Source organism: Formica exsecta, unplaced genomic scaffold, assembly GCF_003651465.1.
Source record: "Formica exsecta isolate Colony F162 unplaced genomic scaffold, ASM365146v1 scaffold38, whole genome shotgun sequence".
In the NCBI taxonomy this organism is placed as follows: domain Eukaryota; kingdom Metazoa; phylum Arthropoda; class Insecta; order Hymenoptera; family Formicidae; genus Formica; species Formica exsecta.
The window spans coordinates 317,042-340,027 of NW_021851042.1; the positions used below are offsets into that span (position 1 = coordinate 317,042).

The 22,986-nt window shown below is 35.1% G+C and overlaps 1 protein-coding gene across 2 annotated transcripts; it reads right to left on the bottom strand.

Annotated features, from left to right (window-relative positions):
• Positions 1-622: 622 nt before the first annotated feature.
• LOC115239391 lies at positions 623-21,285 on the bottom strand. Of its 2 annotated transcripts, XM_029813890.1 has the most exons (3): positions 20,864-21,285; positions 20,311-20,403; positions 624-6,490 (listed from the first exon to the last, which is right to left on the bottom strand). In XM_029813890.1, the coding sequence occupies exons 2-3, from the start codon at positions 20,371-20,373 to the stop codon at positions 1,340-1,342; spliced, it is 5,214 nt and encodes a 1,737-aa protein (XP_029669750.1). In that variant the 5' UTR covers positions 20,374-20,403; positions 20,864-21,285; the 3' UTR covers positions 624-1,339. The 2 variants fall into 2 exon arrangements, with proteins under 2 accessions (XP_029669752.1, XP_029669750.1); XM_029813892.1 differs by lacking the exon at positions 20,864-21,285 and having other exon boundaries at positions 623-6,507.
• Positions 21,286-22,986: the final 1,701 nt, after the last annotated feature.

Genomic DNA, 22,986 nt, shown 5'->3' on the forward strand with positions numbered 1-22,986 from the left:
ATAATAAAATTTATAAATTTAAAAATTTTCCACATTTTTATTGGTTTTATAATTTTCCTAGAATATAAAAATAACATTATTAATATAATAAGCTAAATATGTACTTGTAATACAACAATATATATATTTACAGTTCAAACAGAAATCCTAAACGCTATGTTATAAATATAAATAACTTTTTAAAATTGAAATATTAGTATGTGAAAATTAATTTCATTCTTTTTTAATGAACATTTAACCAGCACAGTAAAATCTTATTAATTTTATCGAGCGACAAGAACGGAAAATTGTTAGGAAAAGAAATTGGAGAATATGCCCTTCCCCCCTTTCCTCATCACTTATATAGCGCAAAGCTTCCAATCACCGTGTACTTGCACAAATACAGATGCGCGCACAAAGCTGTTAAATTATATACAGATGCGTACGCCATCAAGAAGGTTCATTATGACATGGAAGGGGCACGATATTAGTGTTTGTAAAAATACATATGGAAAAAATACCAAAATAAACGGGGCCAAATTTAAGGAAACTCTTACTGTATTATAGGTAATATTAAATTATTACAATTTCAACCAGTTTTATTTTGGAGAATTTATTTAATTATATAATTGAAAATGTTAGCTTATAATATTAAATAATTATACTATTTTAATTACTTTGTAAATTGATATATATGTAGTAATTAATGATATATATATAAGATCCTAACTATATATATGTATAATTGTCGTTTATCCATGTGTAAATGGATATAAATACATGTAAATACCTAATCCGAAGAGTTCCGTATACATGTATAATAATATATCCTACTTTTATACGCATTCATGTAATAATGTTAAGTTTTACTTTATATCAGTTTAATTTGATAATATAATAATAATAGTATTATGCATATTCGTTCTTATATAAAATAAAACTTATATAGCTAATTAACCTGTATGTTAAATACTGGTTAGGAATCGTATCCGTTTTCTCAAGAAAATCCAGCACAGGGAGGGTCTGGAAATGTCCTGTTGAGGTTTCCGGGCCCCCCCTACATATGCGCAGGGTAGGCCACCATGGGATTTTTAGTGAGTAGAAATCCCACACTACCCTCGGCAAACCCCTCCCCCATCTCCTAGGAGCCGAGGGTAGTCTTGTCAAAAATTTTCCCCATGTAAAAAAAAAGGATCGTATATAATAAAGAATAAATTAATTCCTTTCGTCATTCAGCTATCTTTCTGTAACAAATCATTAAATCATAACCGAAACAACATTCTTTGCATTTATATACGAAGACAATTAACAACAATTAACTGTGTTATTAACTGCATTGTCAGAATTAGATCTAGAACTTTTATGAAGAATGAGAGACTTGCTTAGACTGTAGGTGTTTCAACGCATACTCCATAGATAAGTTTTCCATAATCTTCGCGAAAGGCTTCACTCTCAATTTACCAATTTTCTCATTCTGTTTTCCGTGAGCGAGTGTGGCTGTAGCTTCGACTGTACGTTGATTCAAACTATTCTCGACATCGTCATCATCATCTACAGTAATAACTTCAGGCGTTGTGCTCTTTTTCTTCTCATCCGTTTTTTCCACATTCTTCGAGTTCGACATACATACATAATCAGTGTGGTTCTTCAAATGACTTTTATACTTGTCTTCGTCAGTAAACTTACATAGGCATAATAAACATTTTATCAACAAGTCCTCCTGAGCTGATCCATTCAATTGTGAATTAATCATATCAGTTTGAATGGACTCCGCATGAGCATATCTCAGATGAGCGTGAAAGAACATCAAAGATGGATACTCTAATGGACATAAAGGACATGTGTAATTAGAATTACAATTGTAACTACGGATTGGTTCAGACTTCTGATTTGTAGTTTCATTGCTTTTCCAAGCTTGTGGTACGATAACTACAGTTTTGAGTGATGCAGTTGATTGGATCACAGAGTCTTTAAATTTATCAGTAGATTTATTGGATGACAATATTAAGTTGGTATTAACCTCATTAATCGACGCAGATTTTAAAGAATTTGTATAATCTTTTTGAGGATCATTAGTTGATTCAATGGATACGGGAACTAAAACTTTAACTTTAGAACCATTAGCATTAAATTGATTACTTAATGCAATAGCCACAGATGCTGCAATGTTAGTCTTAAATCCACTAATAGATGGCATCGCAGGAATTTTCTGCATGATTTTATTATTTTCCAAAAGTATAGCTTTAATTTGATTTGGTAGTACAATATCAGTTTTATCTTTTATTTCCTTTTTATCTAAAATATTCGAGATTTTATCTTGAAAAAATTGCGTCGAGTTATCTTCTAATGTTGCTGCTACCGCTGTTGCTGATGTTGATATTGTAGTTGTTGCTGCTGCCGCTGTTGCTGATGTTGATATTGTAGTTGTTGCTGCTGAGATTGATTTTGTAGTTGCCGCTGGTGATGCTGATGCTGTGATTGTTGTTGCTGATGTTGTAATTGCTGTTGCTGATGTTAATGTTCTAGTTGCTGCTGCTGGCGTTAATGTTCTAGTTGTTGCTGTTGATGATAATGTTACTGCTGATGTTGATGCTTGATTAGCTTCAACCAATTGCTGAACAGAGTGTTTCCGAATATTGTCGCCTTCAATAATGAAAAATGGAGATTTTAGGGCAATGCGTTTGGCAGCCAAATCATCAAAATGGGTTTGAAGAATATGTGTCTGGATAGCATTAGCAGAGAAAAACTTCATGTCACAGAATAAGCAGTTATATCTACATTTTGCTGTATTATGTGTATTGTTAGATTTAAATTTGTGTTCTATTACTTTACTTGCAGTATTCAAAGATAACGTCTGTTCACAATCTTTACGGTCATATGCGTCATCATACACAGTATCATTTGAATGAAAGTGTTTCTTGTGACATTTCAATGAAATAATCGTTTCCAGAACTTCGCCGCAAATGCGGCACGCATATCCATTATAAGTATCACGACAAAAATGAGTTAATTGTCTATGTTCATAAAGCAGTTTAAATGTTCTACATTGCCTCTTGCATCTATCACATCTAAAATCGCCATCATTAGAGTAAAAGGCTGTATGCTTTGCCATATCATCAGAATCTATACATTTTAATTGGCATATGTGGCAAGTGTATTCATTGGGGGATTGTTCAATTTCTTTTTGTTGATTTGTAGAACAATTTCTAATATGTTCTTGGGCCTCGGATGCGTGATCAAATTGACTTCTTTCTTCAGATTCTTTTACAATCTCAGTCAAATTCTCTTCATTCGAATGGACATGCATATTATGCGAATGAAAATGTTTCTCGTGATTAAATCCCTCATTACATATGTTGCAAATATAATTGTAGGATTTACGCTTATCTTCTGAATAATGTGTAAGTTTGTTATGATGATTCAACATGTACATTCCTTGAAACTTTTGTGCACAGAGCGAGCACGTAAATGTATGATTCTTGTAATAGTACATCCTGTGTTCCATATAACGGTCATGCGTCTCAAATACCAAATCACATACATTACACATCGTAGTTTGAGTATCTGATATCTCTTCATTCGTGCGAGAATCGTGCGTGAGTGTGTCAAGTATTTGTTGGCCATGCAGATGTAATATATGGGGCCGAAGTTCATATTTTTTAAAAAAACCTTGATTACAAAAAACGCAATGGAAACTGTAGGTTTTTGAGATCTGCGGTACATGTGCCGCAGTAATATGTGTCTGTAGAAGACGTTTCGAACTAAATGCAGTGCCACATATCGGACAGACATCAGTAGTATAATTAAAAGTACGTATGTGTTGCTGCAAATTTTTATGGCTGTGAAATTGTCTTCCACATATATCACAGGGATAAATGTCAATTCTTGGTTTAATAACATCCAATTGCGCATTTGCAATATCTTGGTTACTAATCGTAGAATTACTATTTTCCAAAAGCTTTTCAGAATTTTGTGATTCGTTGACAATTCCGATTTCTTTTGTAACTAAATTATTATTAACAGAAGAGTTTTGTTCATTTTCATTAATTTCTGTCTCCTTAATAACTTTTGGATCCTCTTCACTAATTGGCGATATACGATGTTCATTTGTCATTTCTGCAGAGTTCTTATTTAAGCATTCATCATCAGAATGAGTCTTTTCATCACATATAACCGTAAGTCCATTGGCATTATTGCTGCGCTGCACCTTAAGAATAATTTTCGGCAACTCATCTATCCTTTTCATGGAATCTTCTTGATCCGTGGTCATCTCTTCCTGTAGTATACAAAAACTTTGATGTATCATCAAACTTGTCTGCGTTAGGAATACAGTGCTACATTGAAGACACTTATAATTGTTTTTTATCGAACTGCATTTTACCTCAATATCTATTGGACATTGATCATTTTCTTTTTGAACATACTTCAAACAGTGAACATTTAAGTGTCGTTTCAACTCTACATAACTAGATAATACAGTATAACAAACACAACATTGATTTTGCTTAGATAGATGTTCACTCAAGTAATGTTGAAGTAATTTATGTTTCAGCTTATATCGTGCGTCGCATATACTTGACATATACGCTATATGAGATGACTTAATGTGCATATGCTTGTCCAATTTTGAAGAGAAACTCTTCTTACAAACTTTACACAAGAAGGAACCATCATTGCATTTCTCGGTGTCCGATACTGTCTTCATTTTTGTGATATCTACAGCTGAAACAGTTGTTAAACGTTCCAGAGAAACTTCTAACTTTTTTAGCACCATTTCATTTCGTACATCATTTTCTTGAAACAACATAGAATTACATTGAGGAGAGAAGGAGATGTTTTCCTTAAACGTGGTTTTAATTGCAGGAATTTGATGATAATTTATTATGTTCTCATCGCACCTTGTTAAAATAATTCTACAATCCTTGCAGTTAAAACGGACCATAGCGGTTTTCCAGAAGTTAGAATCTATTTTATTTAAATTAGTCACATTGTGCTCCGTTTTAGTACTACGTTTTGTGTTAAATTGAGATTTCTCAGATTCTTTGCTCTTCCTCTTTCTTAAACTTGAAACTGTTCCCGCGGAAGATATAGTTCTTAGAGACCGTAAACTATATGGCACTTCTTGATAATATGAAATAATGTCATTCCTTTGATCTTTGGTTACTTTATCTTCGATAATAGTATTTGGAAGTTTTTCCAGAAAAGATTTCATCATTTCAACATCCGCATGTAATTTTACAAATGGCTTTTTGGATACTTCGTGATTTCTATTTTGCTCCAAAGTAGAATGTGCCATTTGTTCTAAATTACTTGATTTTGTAGATAAAGAATCAACTTGTTCATTATACATCTCTGAAAAATTTGATTTAGGATTGTTTATCCTTTTTTCATCGTGAAATAAAGCGGACGGAAAACTATCTTTTATAATGTTAGATTTATTTGGACTGGTATTAATATCGCGTTTTCTTTTGCAGAGTTCAAGATATTCTGTTAATGTTGGTTGCCGTAATTTTTTCATAGGTGACATTCCATCACTGAATGATTCTTCAGTTCTTAAGTTCTCAGTCTTCGTCACATCATCATCGCTCGGAGATTTATTATTTATAAGAATAATATTTCGTTTCTTTGATTTAATAAGATTACTTAGACATGGTGACTCTTCATGTGCATCAGTCTTCAAAGTGTCGTTTTTACGAAATAGATTTTCATTCTTGGACTTCGGATTTTCACGTTTAGTTACGTTACTGGAATATATTAATTCTCTATGTAAGTGAAACAAGTGCGATTGTAGAAGTGCCTTCTTTTTAAAAGGACGATGGCAAAAATTACAAAATACTCTTGAGCGGCAATTGACGTTGTAACATTTCGTCGCTCTGTAACACTTTATGGTATGCAAATAAAATTTCTTGTGTGTCATATAATGCATTTTACAATTTTTGCATTGATAATCTCCAATATAAGATTGTTTATGTGTTTCACAATTTCGAAAAGAGGAGAATGTTCTAAAACATATATTACATTTAGTAGCAGTTTCTTTTCTTCGAGTTGTGCGTTGCTTTTTGGTTCTAGAATCTGATGTGATACTTTGCTGTTTTCTTTTTGTATTAAATTTGTCGGTTGTTTTCGTAAACGTATTAATATTCTTATTTTTAGAAATTTGGAAATTGTTGGAACGTTTTTGTTTCTTCTTGGGCAAAGCATCGCGTACTTTTTCTGTTTTAACAGTCGCTCTTTTACGTTTTAAATTAAAAGTTTTATCTGCATCACCTACATATGCAGAATGACTGTTGGATATACGTTTACTCTTTCTACTTTTTACAGTTTTGGGCGCAATATCGTTTTCGAGTAATGATGCTTCGTCGTGATTGATCATATTAGAACAATTTCTATTTAACGTATCATTTTTTAAATTAGAGAGATTTCTAATTAATGCATCCCTCGTGTCAGTATTTAATGTCATATCATCGGGCTCATCTTTAATCTTCATCCCATCTTGGATCTCCGAATCATGCTGAAAAATATGTAAGTCTAGTTTAATTTTCTAAATCTATTTAAAAGCAACAAAATTTTCTAATTGTCAAAAGCAAAAATATAAAAGAACTTAAAAAGCCTTAAACTTATAGCATAACGATAACATCACGAAAAACTCCTACTGAATAAATTTTGAAGCATCTTCTTTCCTATACGCGTAAATGATCAGAAGAGTCCCATTAGCACACATCCACATAACTCGACACCGATGCTCAGAGTAACCAGCAAGATTGACCAACAGAAGGTTTTAGTGTTTAACTGGTCAATTGTAATATAGGCTAACGGATCGCGCTCAAGTAATCACTCTAGAAGTTTTCAACTTGTGTTATATAACTTATTAGTTAATATAGATGAACAAGCGTTTTTAGGTAAATATGTTGTTTTTCCATTAGAAAAGTTTGCGTTGGGCAACATATCAATTTCAAAGAACTTGACCTAATTTAATACAAGTTTTGGGCTATCTGCATTAGTCATACACATACCTCGATGTAGTACACAGTACGGGACTCTGGCACGTTATAACGAGTTACCCTCACTCTCAAATCAGTAATGCCAGAATGTGGTCCCGGTTCATCGGCTCGGCAGTGAAAGGGATAACGCACATAAGCGCGAACCACACTCATGTAATGCGCAGAATCTGCCCAGGTCTTTTACGCTTGTGTGCGTTATCCCCTCCTGCCGAACCGATGAGCCGGGACCTCGTTCTGGCATTGTCTCAAATTCAAAACCGTGGTAGTCGCGCGAGACTTGCACGAATATGTTTCAAGTATATTGCCCAACAATAATTCGATCTGTTCCCCTAGCAAGGTGAACGTAAAAGTAGGGACATTTATACGGTGAAAATAAGTAATAAGAAATATTAGGTGTACAACTTTGCTTCCGCCGTTTTCCTATAGATGGCTTTAGCGGTAAGTAGTGGTCGAAATAAATAGATCATAGACGTCATGCAATAAACTTGGGCATCTGTCAACATAACCCCAAAGAAACATTAGTCGATTTGTGTCTGCATCATAAAGCTATTCTCGATTGAAAATGTCAGTTTGGCCAGCGATGGACAATACTTTGAATCATAAATGTATAACCAGTTTTTTACAATAAAGCCTCGAAGTTCGGAAAAAAACGGCGGAAGCAAAGTTGTACACCTAATAAGAAATAAGAGTTAATGGGATAAGTATCCCCACTCCTACGTTTATCCTTTAATGGATAACAAGGAGTCAAAGGAGAACATTAATATATGTAGAAAGGTCTTTCGAAGTGTAATTCACTCATTCATAGTACGGTTATCAAGAACCTAGGATCATCATTCTTCTGAAATCATGTTGCAACAATCCTAACTTAAGGAAATGACACCTCACTTTTTGTAGTGAGTGACCCTACTACCATGAGCGTCTGACTCGTAATCGGAAAGTCCAGAGTTCAATCCGGAGTGTTCTTGTTTAAGATATTTGTCACTTGACTATGTTTTCCAGAAAGCGTCCTCTCCGATAGGGCCCATACGTGCCATAATATAGATATATTTATGTCTGCCATCTCCATAAAATTCTATTTAAGGTGGCAGGAGGCACATACCAAGGAACATCCCTCCGTAGCAACGGCACTGTCTGTGTATTTACATACTTTTTCAGCCCGACAAATAATTGTTAGAAAACATTTGTGGACTTGAAAAAATATGTGAGGTACGAGTGGCTGAATCGGGAATCTTAATCTTTCGCTTTCCGGGCAACTGTTCTTACCACTGAGCTATTCAGACCTCACATCTCATGCCACTTCAACACAGTATATACGACTTTAGAGCGATGTTGAAATCTCGCTCAATGGATGCAATGCCGACTGCCACGGAGAGACGACATACCCAGTACGTCCCCAGAGCGGTCCAATCATACTAGACGATTAAAAATTGGTGCTTTAGCGATGAGTCTTGACCAATTACTAATATGCATGGAAGCAATCCTATTTTCTGATTCAAATTTCTCTATATTTTATATGGATCGTCTATTATAGTAAATTCTACCCATATTAAGTTGTCCCCCCCCCCCACCAACGCCAAATAAAGTCGCATCTATCAAATAATTTAGTGCTAATTATGTGCTAATTTGTTGCCGTAGTCCGGATTTTGTTGCTCAAACCGTTTAGCAGGAATTTACGTTCAAAGTGGGGGGGGTGGGGCAGCTTGACATTAAGCCAGCCCCTCCCATAGTGAAAAAATTATATAGAATGCTCGAATCAAAAAATCAAATACACCAGAATTTATTGCTATTTTGTTGCTCTGAAATAACACAAAAACATTTTGAAAAAAAAGTATATTATTTAATTAATACCACTATACACTCAGTCTCGCCTAGCCGTGCCATCCACTTGCGCGAAGTAAAAGTAAATGAAAAAATTTGTTGCTTGCATGTTTTTGGTATTAAAATAATCTATGGACAATATACTATTGAAATATATACAAGATTAAATTTGTTGCTCGTTTTAAAGTATTGAAATTCGACGCTTTGTCTTCGCGGACCCAATATGACGCGGTCTTTTACCATATAAGTTAACTAAAAGAATTTGTTGCTCGCATGTTTTTGGTATTAAAATAATCTGTGGACGATATACTATTGAAATATATACGAGATTGAATTTGTTGCTCGTTTTAAAATATTGAAACACGACACTTTATCTCCGCGGACTCTATACGGCGCGCAGTATAGGAGCCAAGTATAGATGCAACAAATTCAATCTTTTATATATTTCAATAGTGTATTGTCTACAAATTATTTTAATACCAGAAACATGCGAGCAACAAATTTTTTTAGTTAACTTATATGGTATAAGACCGCGTCATATTGGGTCCGCAAAGACAAAGCGTCGAATTTCAATACTTTAAAACGAGCAACAAATTTAATCTCTTTTATATTTCGATAGTATATTGTCCATAGATTATTTTAATACCAAAAACATGCGAGCAACAAATTTTTTTATTTAACTTATATGATATTGTAAGAAAATATGTGTATTTCGAACACCCGTTAGTAATAGCAAAGACGATCCGATAGAACGCGAGATATCGATGATTAGAAGCAGCGAATCGAGAAGCTCCACCGCGTTTCGATATCTATCGAAGCGCCGGCGCAGAGAGAGAGAAGTAGGTATAAAGGTAGACGAAGACGGTTTAGAATAGTAAAACGGATCTTAATAATCAGTTCAGCGTTCTTAGAGATAAAGTTATTATAATCAACCACGGTCCTTTATACTTAAAGCTCTTTCGCTTCCTAACTGACTCGACCACGAATACTCCGACTTCCTACGAAGTATACATAGCACGTGTACCGGCCTCAATGGTCATTAATTTGAATAAACGAGTGGATTTATAAAAGGAAGAATATTATCTCTTCCTTCACGTTCATTCCTACAACTAAAAAATATCATAAGCGGGATTCACGTCATCCTCAAAGATCAAAATGGATTGCATCGGTCTGAATAACATGCCCACGGAGAAGCTAAAACCGGAAATTCGCCGCTACAGACTGCCTTCTACGGACGACTGCTACCCAATGATTGACCAGCTCATGAAGCATTACAAACGTAACAGCCCGGCAATGAATCTGCTCTCACTAGGACATCCTCAGCAATGCAAGGTGAACAAACCAAGGTTTGTTCACCTTGCAAGCACGGGAGGCGCAGTCAGGAATCGCGATGAATGCGTTCGCGACAGCGATCACGACGCAGATGCAGCAAATGCAGCAAACGATGCTACAACAGCATCAACAGCAGCAGGAGTTGCTCCGTCAAATCCTGCAAACCCTCACCAGGAATCCACCGCAAGATCCGCCGAATTAGGGAACGTCGCACCACACGACACTGTCCAGCACAGATGCCCCATCGTCGTCCAGCCAGGGTACATCACATCATTCCTCGATAGTAGCTGCACCATTAACTCACGCCGCCTCGATGTTGGCCTCGTAAATTCCAGAGTTCGGAGAAGAGAACGTGGAGCTACGGGTCAAACGCATAGAACAGGTATCTCGCATTCACGGGACACTCGAGGGCATCACGTTCCTCGCAGCAATAAGCAGGTTAGTCAAAACGGCCTGACGATGGTACAATCTGGGCTCAGGTTCAATAATAGAATCCTGGACAGGCTTCCGGGACACCATTCTTAAAAGATTTACCAGAAAAATCCTATACCATCTGACCATGCAAAAAGTCGAGGCTCGTAGATGGAATTACGCAAAGGAATCTTTCTTGGAATATGCGATGGATAAATTAGCTTTGATTCACAATTTAAATTAGTCACCGGACAGTACCATCCACCTTTCAATTAGTGGAATACGTGTAGGTCGCTAAGGGAAACATCAGCCACATTGAAAGTCGATACGGTACCATTTTTTAGAATCTATGCATCAAATCACAGCAGCTTCGCTAGAAACTGATAGAAAATCGTTACACACAACTAAAGGCCCCAAATCAAAGGAGTAACAACTAGTTGTGGAACCTACGGCAAGCAAAGGCACCTACAAAAGAATTGTAAGAAAAACACCCCATTCTACAGCTATTGCAAAACACCGGGTCATCTACGTGCGGACTGCTTCAAGTTGAAAAGAAAAGAGCAAGCGGCCATGTCAGCACAGCCAACACCGGTAGCAGCCGTAACAATAGCGGAAGCCAGGAGACAACGAAATAGTCGCATTTGTTCTACCAGACAACGGTAAGAATCTTTCTATAGACGAAGCTCTCGCGAAAGTCACAAGGTTGAATAACAACGATTGTTCATTGCTCACGCTTGTTGATACTGGTAATCTGATTTCTTTTGTTAAGCCTAATGTATACAAGAGGTTTCTGGATCATTCGGTTGAATGTTGGTCACTTTCAGGTTTTTCATATAAAACTTTAAATAATAAACCGATCCAAGTTTCGGGTTCAACAAAGATGATAATAACGTTAGAACAATTACCTCATTTACAGCTAGCAATATCTTACAAGAAAACGGCATAGCCGCGGATTTAATTATAGATCGGGATTTTCTGAATGAACAAAAAATAACCGCGACTTATAAACCAAGCCCGGTAAATAAAGATAATATTTCGCAAGATTTTCCGATATCACTTTTGCAATTGTTAGCATGTCAAGTTACAGATTCTTTCAAAGATACGCTAAATAAGATTGTAACGGATTTTGACCTATCTACAAAGAAACAATTAAAAGATCTAATATTAGAAGTAGATCGTTTAATAGTACCTGCAGCAAATGACGATTATTCGGTAAAAGTCATGCTTAAAGACGATTCAGTTTACGCCTATGCCCCTCGTCATTTCGCTTGGGCAAAAAGAAATCAAATACGCAATATCACAGACGATTTACTAGCTCGCGGAATAATTAAAAAAAATATTTCCTCGTACTGTGCCAGAGTAGTACCGGTTAAAAGAAAAGGCTATAGTTCCGAAAAGCATAAATCTCCGATTGCGCTGAAATTTTAACCAAAGCTTGTCCTTGACTTGAGTATAAAGCACCTTGAAGGATTTTTGCCGCCAAGGCCCCGATTGTCCCCCACCCCCCTTCCAAGTTCCAAATATTTTTACTGTATATCTCCGAAAATATCGATTTTAGAGAAAAAAGTTTCAGATAAAAAATGAAGCTCTTGAAAAACTCTACAAAAAAAATCATATGCGTTTTTTACATAAACTCATTATTTTGAATGTTATGTGATAAAATAATAATTTTAACGCTATCGTGTTAATACAATGTATCGGACCATTCATAAAGAAAAGTTAGGTTTGGGTTAGGTTATATTTTTCGGAAGTGGAGCCTTCCCGTAGGGGGGAGGGCAGAACATACTGCTTCCACGCATACACTTTTTAATGCGAAGTGAGGTTCCACATGGGTTTTCAACTTTTCACGCGAAGCGAGGTTCAATCCAAACCTATGTGTCTAGTTTATCGGTAGTGGAGTCCCCCGCAGGGGGACGGAACACGCTGCCTTCACGCATACACTTTTTAATGTGAAGTGAGGTTCCACATGGGTTTACAACTTTCCACGCAAAGCGAGGTTTCACATGGGTTTACAACTTTCTATGAATTTAATTCTACGTGTTTACGTTCAATAAATGTAAACAACAGAAGACCTTAGGCAGTACGTACGATCTTAAGCTATACACTATCATGCAAGATGCCATAAATGTTATTGAAAAAAAATGATAAATATTGATTATAGAATTTTTTAACTATTTTTCCCGTATTTCTCATCAAATTTACTTTCAAAAACGACCTTTTAAATAGGGGGTCACAGTTATCGTAATCGTGCGCGAAAGACGGGTAAATATACAGTAATAAGGAGCTACCTCCGATTTCCATAATTTTGAAATATGTTGTCAAGATCATCACCTTGAGTAATGTTGTGAACCTAAAGAACCTAAAGAACATAATAAAGTACATTCTACACCGACCTTTGTAAACAGCGCGAAACGAGGTCTATAATTGTATGGTTCTACGCAAAACGAGGTCTACCTCACACCGACTCCTGTAAACAGCGCGAAACGAGGTCTATAATTGTACATTTCAATAGACATTTATGGTTTTGGCTTGGTTTTAGTTTTTGTTTTGGTTTAGTCTTAGTTTTGGTTTTGATTTTCGTTTAGGTTTGATTTATTCATTTGTAAATCGAAGAAACTGATTTGGGAATCTACAACTGAAGCAAATCTATTAATATATTTCCCTATGAATTTGGTCCGATACATTGTATTAACACGATAGCGTTAAAATTATTATTTTATCACATAACACCCAAAATAATGGGTTTATGTGAAAAATGTGTTTAACCTTTTTTGTAGAATTTTTTAAGAGCTTCATTTTTTGTCTGAAACTTTTTTCTCTGAAATCAATACTTTCGGAGATATACAGTAAAAATATTTGGAACTTTGAAGGGGGTAGGGGGCAAAAGGGGTCTTGTCGGCAAAAATCCTTCAAGCTGCTTTATACTCAAGTCAAGGACAAGCTTTGATTAAAATTTCAGCGCAATCGGAGGTTTATGCTTTTCGGAACTTTATCAAAAGGAAAAGCGGAACTCTATGCTTATGCGTTGATTTGAGACCGTTAAACGCTAGAGTTTCAAAACAAAAGTATCCTTTCCCGTTGATCGAAGATTGTATAGCTCGATTAGGGAATAAAACAGTATTTACATTGTTAGATTTAAAAGATGGATTCCATCAAATTAAGGTACATCCGGACCACACTAAGTATTTCGCATTCGCGACACCGGACGGCCCATTCGAATATACACGTCTTCCGTTTGGATATAGCAAAGCTCCAGCCGAATTCCAAAAGCGTCTTGTATACATACTCCAACCACTGATACGAGCTGATAAGGTCATTGTTTATATCGATGGTATTATAATCGCTACCGAAACAGTAGCCTCGAATCTAGAAATACTTAGGGAAGTACTTTATAAATTGAAGCGTTATAATTTACAATTAAATTTTAACAAGTGTCAGTTCCTGAAAAACAAAATAGAATATCTAGGATACATACTATCCGCGAATCAAATTACTATTAGCGCGCGCCACGTCAAAGCAATAAAGAATTTTCCGCAACCTCAAAATGTACTTGAGGTCCAGCGATTTCTGGAATTGATAAATTACTTTCGCAAATTTATTAAAGGCTATACTGTTAAAGCTAAACCATTGTATAATTTATTGAAAAAGACAGTTCAATTCGAGTTTGACAAACTGCATACATGCATTAGACACATTGAAAAACGAATTAATATCAAGCCCAACTTTAGCCATTTATAACCCGTCATCAGAGACGCAACTCCATACGGATGCGAGCTACCAAGGGTTAGGTGCAATACTATTGCAAAAACAGAACAACAATAATTGGGCACTTATCGCGTACTATAGTCAAGCTACGAATCAAGCAGAAAAAAATTACCACGGTTTTGAACTGGAAATGTTAGCAATAGTTCGAGCCATAGAACGCTTTCACATTTATTTATACGGTATAGAATTTACTTATTTCGTTACGGATTGCAATGTTCTCGTATACGCCATAAATAAAGCGAATCTCAATCCTAAAATCGCACGCTGGATTTTAGCCTTCAAAATTATAAATTCAAAACGATACATAGATCTGGTCAGCGAATGATACACGTCAACGCTCTTAGCTGCCAAATAGCTTACGTAGACTCGTTACCACTCAAAAGAGAGTTAGAATGTAAACAATTTCAGGACTCACAATTAAAAAATATGGCACAACAACTAGAGTATTCCGACAACGATAAATTTGAATTGATAAAAGAATTGATTTACAGAAAGGCGGTCGATCGTCCACGTTTTGTCGTACCAGACTCTATGATTAATAATATTATAAGAATTTATCATGACGAAATGGCGCACTGCGGTTTCGAAAAAATATACCAAGGCATCCAAGCCTCCTATTGGTTTCAATGCGAAAAAGAATATACGATCATATAGATAACTGTATTATCTGTCTTACTGCTAATTCCTCTCACCACTCGCGTGAGGGAAAAATGCAAATATGTAATCAATCAACTAGTCCATTTGAGGTCTTACAAATTGATCATTTTGGCCCACTGCAACAGACTGAAAACGGTCTTAAACATATTCTAGTTCTAGTAGATTCATTCACAAGATTCATCTGGCTTTTCCCCACAAAGTCAACAGGTTCGAAAGAAGTGATCAATCACTTAAAGCCATTGTTTAACGTTTTTGGTTACCCCAAAGAAATTGTATCAGACAGAAGAACGGCTTTTGCGTCCAATAAATTTACTCATTTTTTAAAAACGTTACAAATTAATTGCGGCCCCATAGGCTAATGGTCTCGTGAAAAGAGTAAATAGGTTCCTTAAATCATCACTCAAAAAACTAGTTAAATCACCGAGCGATTGGAACACGAAATTAGATAAAACGCAATATGCCATAACAAATACTAGACATTCAGCAATTAAAAATACTCCGAACAAATTACTCTTAGGTTACAATAATAGAAATAATTCAGACAGGATTCTTACAGAACTGATTAGACAATGAGCATACATAGATGATAACGCGGATCGAGAACCGAATTATAAAACAGCAGAGGAAACGACTAATCTACTTCGCGAATATAATAAACAATATTATGACAGTAAATACGCGAAATCGATCAAATATAAAGTTAATGAATACGTAATGATTAAAGATCTTCATATAAAACCCGGTCAAAGCGCGAAACTAAAACCTACATAAGGAACCATATATGATATCAAAAATGTTAGACAAAAACAGATACGTCGTCAAGACATTCCCGTATTTAACGTATCCTCCAAACCATATAACTCGATTCTCACAACGGACAAATTAAAACCGTGGATAAAACATTTACATCCGAAATTAACATAAGTAAAAATTTAACGAACCTAAATCTGTTATATGTAGATTAAGATATATATGTTGAATACTTGTAATAGGATAAGATAAATTAGTTAATAGTTAAGATAAATTAGTTAATAATCAAGATGTATTAATTAATATTCATACTTCTAAAATCGAGACATTCGAGACGAATGCCCTATCAGGCTGGCCGAGTTGTAAGAAAATATGTGTATTTCAAACACCCGTTAGTAATAGCGAAGACGATCCGATAGAACGCGAGATATCAATAGTTAGAAGCAGCGAATCGAGAAGCTCCACCACGTTTCGATATCTATCGAAGCTCCAGCGCAGAGAGGGAGCAGTAGATATAAAGGTAGACGAAAAAACAGAGAAGACGGTTCAGAATAGTAAAACGGATCTTAATAATCAGTTCAGCGTTCTTAGAGATAAAGTTATTATAATCGACCACGGTTCTTTATACTTAAAGCTCTTTCGTTTCCTAACTGACTCGACCACGAATACTCCGACTTCCTACGAAGTATACATAGCACGTGTACCGGCCTCAACGGCCATTAATTTGAATAAACGAGTGGATTTATAAAAAGAAGAATATTATCTCTTCCTTCACGTTCATTCCTACAATATAAAAGACCGCGTCATATAGGGTCCGCGGCGACAGTGTCGAGTTTTAATACTTTAAAATGAGCAACAAATTCAATCTCTTATATATTTTGGTAGTATATTGTCTATAGATTATTTTAATACCAAAAACGTGCGAGCAACAAATTCTTTTAGTTAATTTACGTTATGATAGTGCGCGTCGTATTGGGTCCGCAGCGACAAAGTGTCGAGTTTTAATACTTTAAGATGAGCAACAAATTCGATCTCTTATATATTTCGATAGTATAATGTCCATAGATTATTTTAATACCAAAAACATGCGAGCAACAAATTCTTTTAGTTAACTTATATAGTATAAGACCGCATCATATTGGGTCCGCGAAGACAAAGTGTCGAATTTCAATACTTTAAAACGAGCAACAAATTAAATCTCGTATATTTCAATAGTATATTGTCCATAGATTATTTTAATACCAAAAACATGCAAGCAACAAATTCTTTCAGTTACTTTTATTTCGCGCAAGTGGATGGCACAGCGCGGCGAGACTGAGTGTATAGTGATATTAATTAAATAATATACTTTTTTCAAAATGTTTTCACGTTATTTTAGAGCAACAAAATAGCAACAAATTCTGGTGTAATTGATTTTTTTATTTGAGCATTCTATATATTTTTTCATTATGGGGGGGCTAGCTTAATGTCAAGCCCCCCCCCCCCCACCTTGAACGTAAATTCCTGCTAAACGGTTTGAGCAACAAAATCTGGATTACGGCAACAAATTAGCACATAATTAGCACTAAATTATTTGATAGATACGACTTTATTTGGCGTTGGTGGGGGGCCAACTTAATATGGGTGTAAATTCAACTCTAAATATCTCCCAAAAAATAATCGAATAAAGACAAATCCGGAGAGAGATCATGTTTAGTCAAATCAATACTTCTCCTTCCTATCTACCTACCAGAAAAAACGTAGTTTAAATAATTACATATATACAGACACTATAATAAATACATCATTTTGTTAAAACCAAATATTGTTGAAGTTTTGACCAGCGACTTGTTATAATGCTAAAATAATACTGTTTCTAAGCATATATCTAAGAATTAAAATTTCTTTCAATGAAAAAAAGTTCAAGTTATCAAGTTATCATTCTAAATTCCTACTCAGACATTGACCATCCAAGAATACTGCGTACAAATTCGTATATCCAGTGAGAATATTCGTCGTTTTAATATCTGCAGTTGTATCAATTTACATTTTCGGTGATCTCGAATGTTGCTTCATCTAAAAAAAAAAGTATTTTTGTCTAGAAATTGCGATTTTCAAATTCAATCGTTATTCTCTCGCAAGATTCAACTCAACGATAAAAATCGTTCGCAGACAATTCTTGCGTAAAACTCATTTTATAAAAATGGAATTTATTTATTTTCAGAATTTTATGGAATTTTTTGTCAATATTATGTTTTGCAGCTTTGCGCGTAAATAGGCAAGGATTTTTCATAAAAGACTACATAATGTCTAGATTTCTTGCCATTTGTTGCCATTACCGACCTTCCCGTTTTTGAAAGATTTTTAACATCTTTTCGTTCATAACAATTAAAAAACAGTCAATCAGTGACATACTCCATCTTGCCCTCCTCAGAAAGTTCTATTAAATAAATATATTATTTCTTCAAATAATCTCGTTGAGCCCATCGATAAAATTCAACCTGATTTATGAAATGCCATTTAATTCTTAGACTACAGACTAAGATAGTTCAAACGAAATTTATAGCGATAAAGCATAGAGTATATGCTCTGACTAATTCTATTTGACGCAAACTAACGTAAGGATTTTGAGTCACAACTACAAAACCTGGTTGGTATTCATAGTATGTTCTTATATTTAAGATTATTTTAAGACAGTTTTAAGATGCTATGCAGCCATTTCATTGGTTGAATGGGATTTTAAGACAATCCAAGACCACACTTAAGATGATCTTAAATATAAGAACGGACTATGAATACCGGCCTTAGATTTCATTTAGTGATTCCAGATCGCGGGATTTTCCGACACATGCGTGACCTTACTAAAGTACATGCGCATGCGTCTAAAAATCGAGCAAGATCCAATAGTCCACATTACCAATTGGCCAGCTAAATACTAGTCTCTTCTGATTGATTAATCGTACTGATTGACTCTAGGCATCGGTCGATAAGTGTAGATATGTGCTATTGAAGTTTTTCCCTCCTTTGCCTTTACTTTACATAAACTTAACTTAATCTAATATAATCTGATCTGAGATTAATCCTTGGATAAATATGCATAAAAGATCATATTTCATCGATTTAATCGCCACTTATCTTAACATATCTATGTTATAGGGGGGAGTGTTCTGAATAATTCCCCGCAAGAATCAAGTAGCGGTAGACATTGATTTAGGAGATATAACAAATTAAAGTTTCACAGTTTTAATGCTATTCTTTACGTATTATAACATAGGTTTGCAAGGTAATTATACAGAGTTTAATTAGTTTTCTTTCAAAAACTAAGCATTTTAGAAAAAAAAGTTTTGAACAAAAATTGTATGGTTTTGAGGAGAACATAAGATGGTGTCATTGGTTTGACCTTGGATGATAAGCTACAAGAATGTGCAATAAAAAATAAGGGATTCCATTTAAGAAATTAAAGGTGTCCTTGACTTGACCTTAACGATGCCATCCAAGGTCAAACCAATGACACCATCTTATGTTCCCCTCAAAACCATACAATTTTTGTTCAAAACGTCTTTCTCTAAAATGCTTAGTTTTTGAAAGAAAAGGGGTGTACGGGTGGTCTAGGACACCCTGTATATTGTCAAGGTCATCGTCCTGAGTGACCCTGACCTTAAACAAAGTGGCGGTTACGATCCGTTCAAAAGTTATGAAGCATTAATATAAGCATAAACAGAAGCATAAACTTTAATTTTAAATCAGACGTAGGTTAGGTTATACCTTCCGGAAGTGGAGCCCCCATAGAGGGGGGAGAGGGAACCCACTGCGTCCATACATATACTTTCCCATCCACACAACAATTGTGGGGTGGATCTCGCTTCGCGTTGTAAAGTATATGCGTGGGCACAGTGGGTTCCGCCCCCTTACCGGGGGGGGCTCCACTTCCGGAAGATATAACCTAACCCAAATCTATTTTCAGTTTTAAAAATAAAGTTGGGTTGAGTTAGGTTAGGATTTTTTCGGGTGGGCATACAGGGAGACGGGCAGACCCCCTTCCCCGCCAACGCATTCGATAAATAATATTTTTAAAGACATGACACAGAAGTTCATGTAGTCGCATGTTGAAAGCTGTTAACGAACTGTGAGAAATAGATAAAACCGATTATTGATTAAGTATCTATGGTCATGTACCTACCCCTATGTAAATGTTAACAAACACTTTTTCCATGTCTACCCTACAACAAATATAACGTACACAAACCTCACTTTTTCTAATATTGCTTTATATTACCTGAATAAAAGCATTAAAACTGTGAAACTTTAATTTGTTATATCTCCTAAATCAATGCCGACCATCACTTGATTAATAAGTGATTGAACATATATAAACCAATGTTCTTCAATTTCAGATATATACAGCAAATAATTAAATATCCAAATAAAGATTTTATTAAATTTAAAGCATTCTCATGTAAGATTAAGTACTGATATCCCAAAATATTTACGATCAAAATGCTCAATGTAAAATATAAATAAAACCTCTTAAGTTCTATATGCATAGATGTATTAACAAAGAATTTAATTATAAAAATTTGCTAGCTATTTGCTTAGATATAATTATAAAAGTACTTACTGATGAATTTGCATGTGTGAGTACAGCATCCACTACTCTCTCGTATAATAGAACTCTAGCCATATCACAACGCTTGTAGTACGCTTACTCCTCCTGTAACATATCAAATTATATATTATGTTATTAAAACTCATCAAGTAGATATTAAAAAGCAATAGTAAAAAGTATTTATACAAGCAAATAATTTAGTTTCAAAATTAAAAACTCAATAAATTAGCACATTGGCTATCAATTAGCGCTACATATATATTGCACCATTAGAGATTGTATATATATATATACATGCATCTGATATAAGAATATAATCAATCTAAGCATAAGGTTATGAATGCACATTTGTACAGAAGTGATTTATTGAAATTTTAATGGCATGAAAACATATGTTAATGTTATGTATCTAATTCAATATAATGCAAGATCTGATTTATATTATTTTTGACAAGAAGAAGCGAATCATTCTCGAATTGTACAATATGTGCATTTTATATAAGACATTGATTATAAATTGAAAGTAAAGTAATAAAATCGATATAAGAAAATCGGCACGCTGTACCTGAATATAAACGTGTTGTGTCATTAAATAGAAGGAATACCACACACTAATGTTATATATCGATTTAAAACCACCAATATTACACCATAATCACGTCTTCATAACAAAGTTGTTTTAGTATAAAGGCATGAATTATCACCGAACAATTCGGAAATATCTGAGCAAGTACATTCGCGTACAACACTGACCACGATCACGATCGCCAAGCCACAACTGTTATATAAAATGGCGGCGATACTGACGACGAGGCTGACACTCGTTGACTAATGCCTACTGCGCAGTTGACTCAGTCGGTTATATTGGGTCGAGTTCGTTACCGCTCGCGGACGGAAATGGACGTGTCGAAACGCATTTCCGCGCGTGTCCTTTGTTTGGACCCACTTTTTGTGTTTTGCTTGGTTTTACCGTTCTCAATGGAACCCAAGAGGATATTATCATTCACCTATTTTTTCATCTATTTTTTTTTATTGATAATTGTTGATAACTGCAGTGGCATAAACTACGTGGGCCAGAGCCAGAGGGGATCCGTTCCGCCTTAGGCTACATCTGGCTTTATTTTAGACCTGGTTTAGAGTATTCAACTTAAAGCATAAAATTGTATTAGAAAAATTTAGGGTATGACAAAATAATATGTACTATAACAAGCACATTTTTTATATTGCAAAAATAAGCGCAAGACAATGATTTAAGGCGAAAATTATTAAAATGCATGAAATCGCAATTTTTAATATTTTTCTAAGACGATACCATCGGTGATTTTTATAAAATAATATTTCTCCAATTTTTCAACAGTTTCAAATTCCATAAAAATACATTAAAATCTGCGAAAATAATCTGGGTTTTTTACACCAACTTTTTAAACCAAAATATTATCTATTGTAAAACAGTTTCGAGATCTTTAAAATGTGCTAAAATCCACGAAAACACGGCCATTTTTAAAAAATTTCTCCGGGGAGAAACCTCCCCGGACTCCCTTCCAAGCGCGGTGCGTTTCGCGCACACGCGCATGCCGGACGGGACCCAATTTTCTTAATAATGGACCTCTTTCCCCTGTGAAAGAACGAGATTACGCCCCTGGATAACTGAGAGATTGGAACTTAGAGCCTGCGCACAATAAAAGGAATAAGGAACAGGAAATAGAGAACAGAGAACAACTGCAGTGGAAGGACTGCGCACACAACACTTGTGTGCGCATTCCCTCCACTGCGGTTGTTCTCTGTTCTCTATTCCTTGTTCCTTATTCCTTTTATTGTGCGGAGCCCCTTAAGCCCGTATCAGATTACGCATTAAAGATTGAGATTCAAGATTCAAGATTGAAATTTGATCAATCAGAATAAAGAAATTTTAGTTCCTTTTGTTCTGATTAGTTAAATTCCAATCTTTAATCTTGAATCTTCAATTTTCAATGCGTAGTCTGATACGGACCTTACCCCATGTACAATCTATGCCAATTTAAATCATAGAAAAAAAAGAAGGTTATATTGGTAGGCGATGTCGAGAAACAGAATCGATATTCAAAACAATTTATTATAAAAAATAACGATTCTTCGTATTTGATTAATTACGATTAAATGTGATAAATATTTATTTTAACTTGCTTATTTCAGATCTTGATAAAAATGCATTCAATATTTTCCAGTAGGCAAACTGCGTATAATATGTCAGCAGATTGCGCATTATGGCAACAGATTTACTCAGAAGTTGCTAACAAATTGACGTCAGTTATGTCCATATTAGACTTACAATGTCAGGTTATATTAGTAAATCAAGCTTAATTTTTGCCATCAGATTTTGAGCAAACTCTGTCGGTATCATATGTCCATATTAGACTTATGATACCGACAGAGTCTGCTCAGAATCTGATGGCAAAAATTAAGCTTGATTTACTAATATAACCTGACATTGTACATTAGGGACTCCGCACAATAAAAGGAATAAGGATTAGAGACAGAAACACAAGTGTTATGTGCGCATTCCCTCCAATGCGGTTGTTCTCTGTTCTCTATTCCTTGTTTCTTATTCCTTTTATTGTGCGGCGCCTCTTACTCTTCTATTCAGGGTTACTTCTCTTTCTGGTTAGGAAATGCAGATTCTGTTCGATTTCTGCTGCTCATCTGCTATCA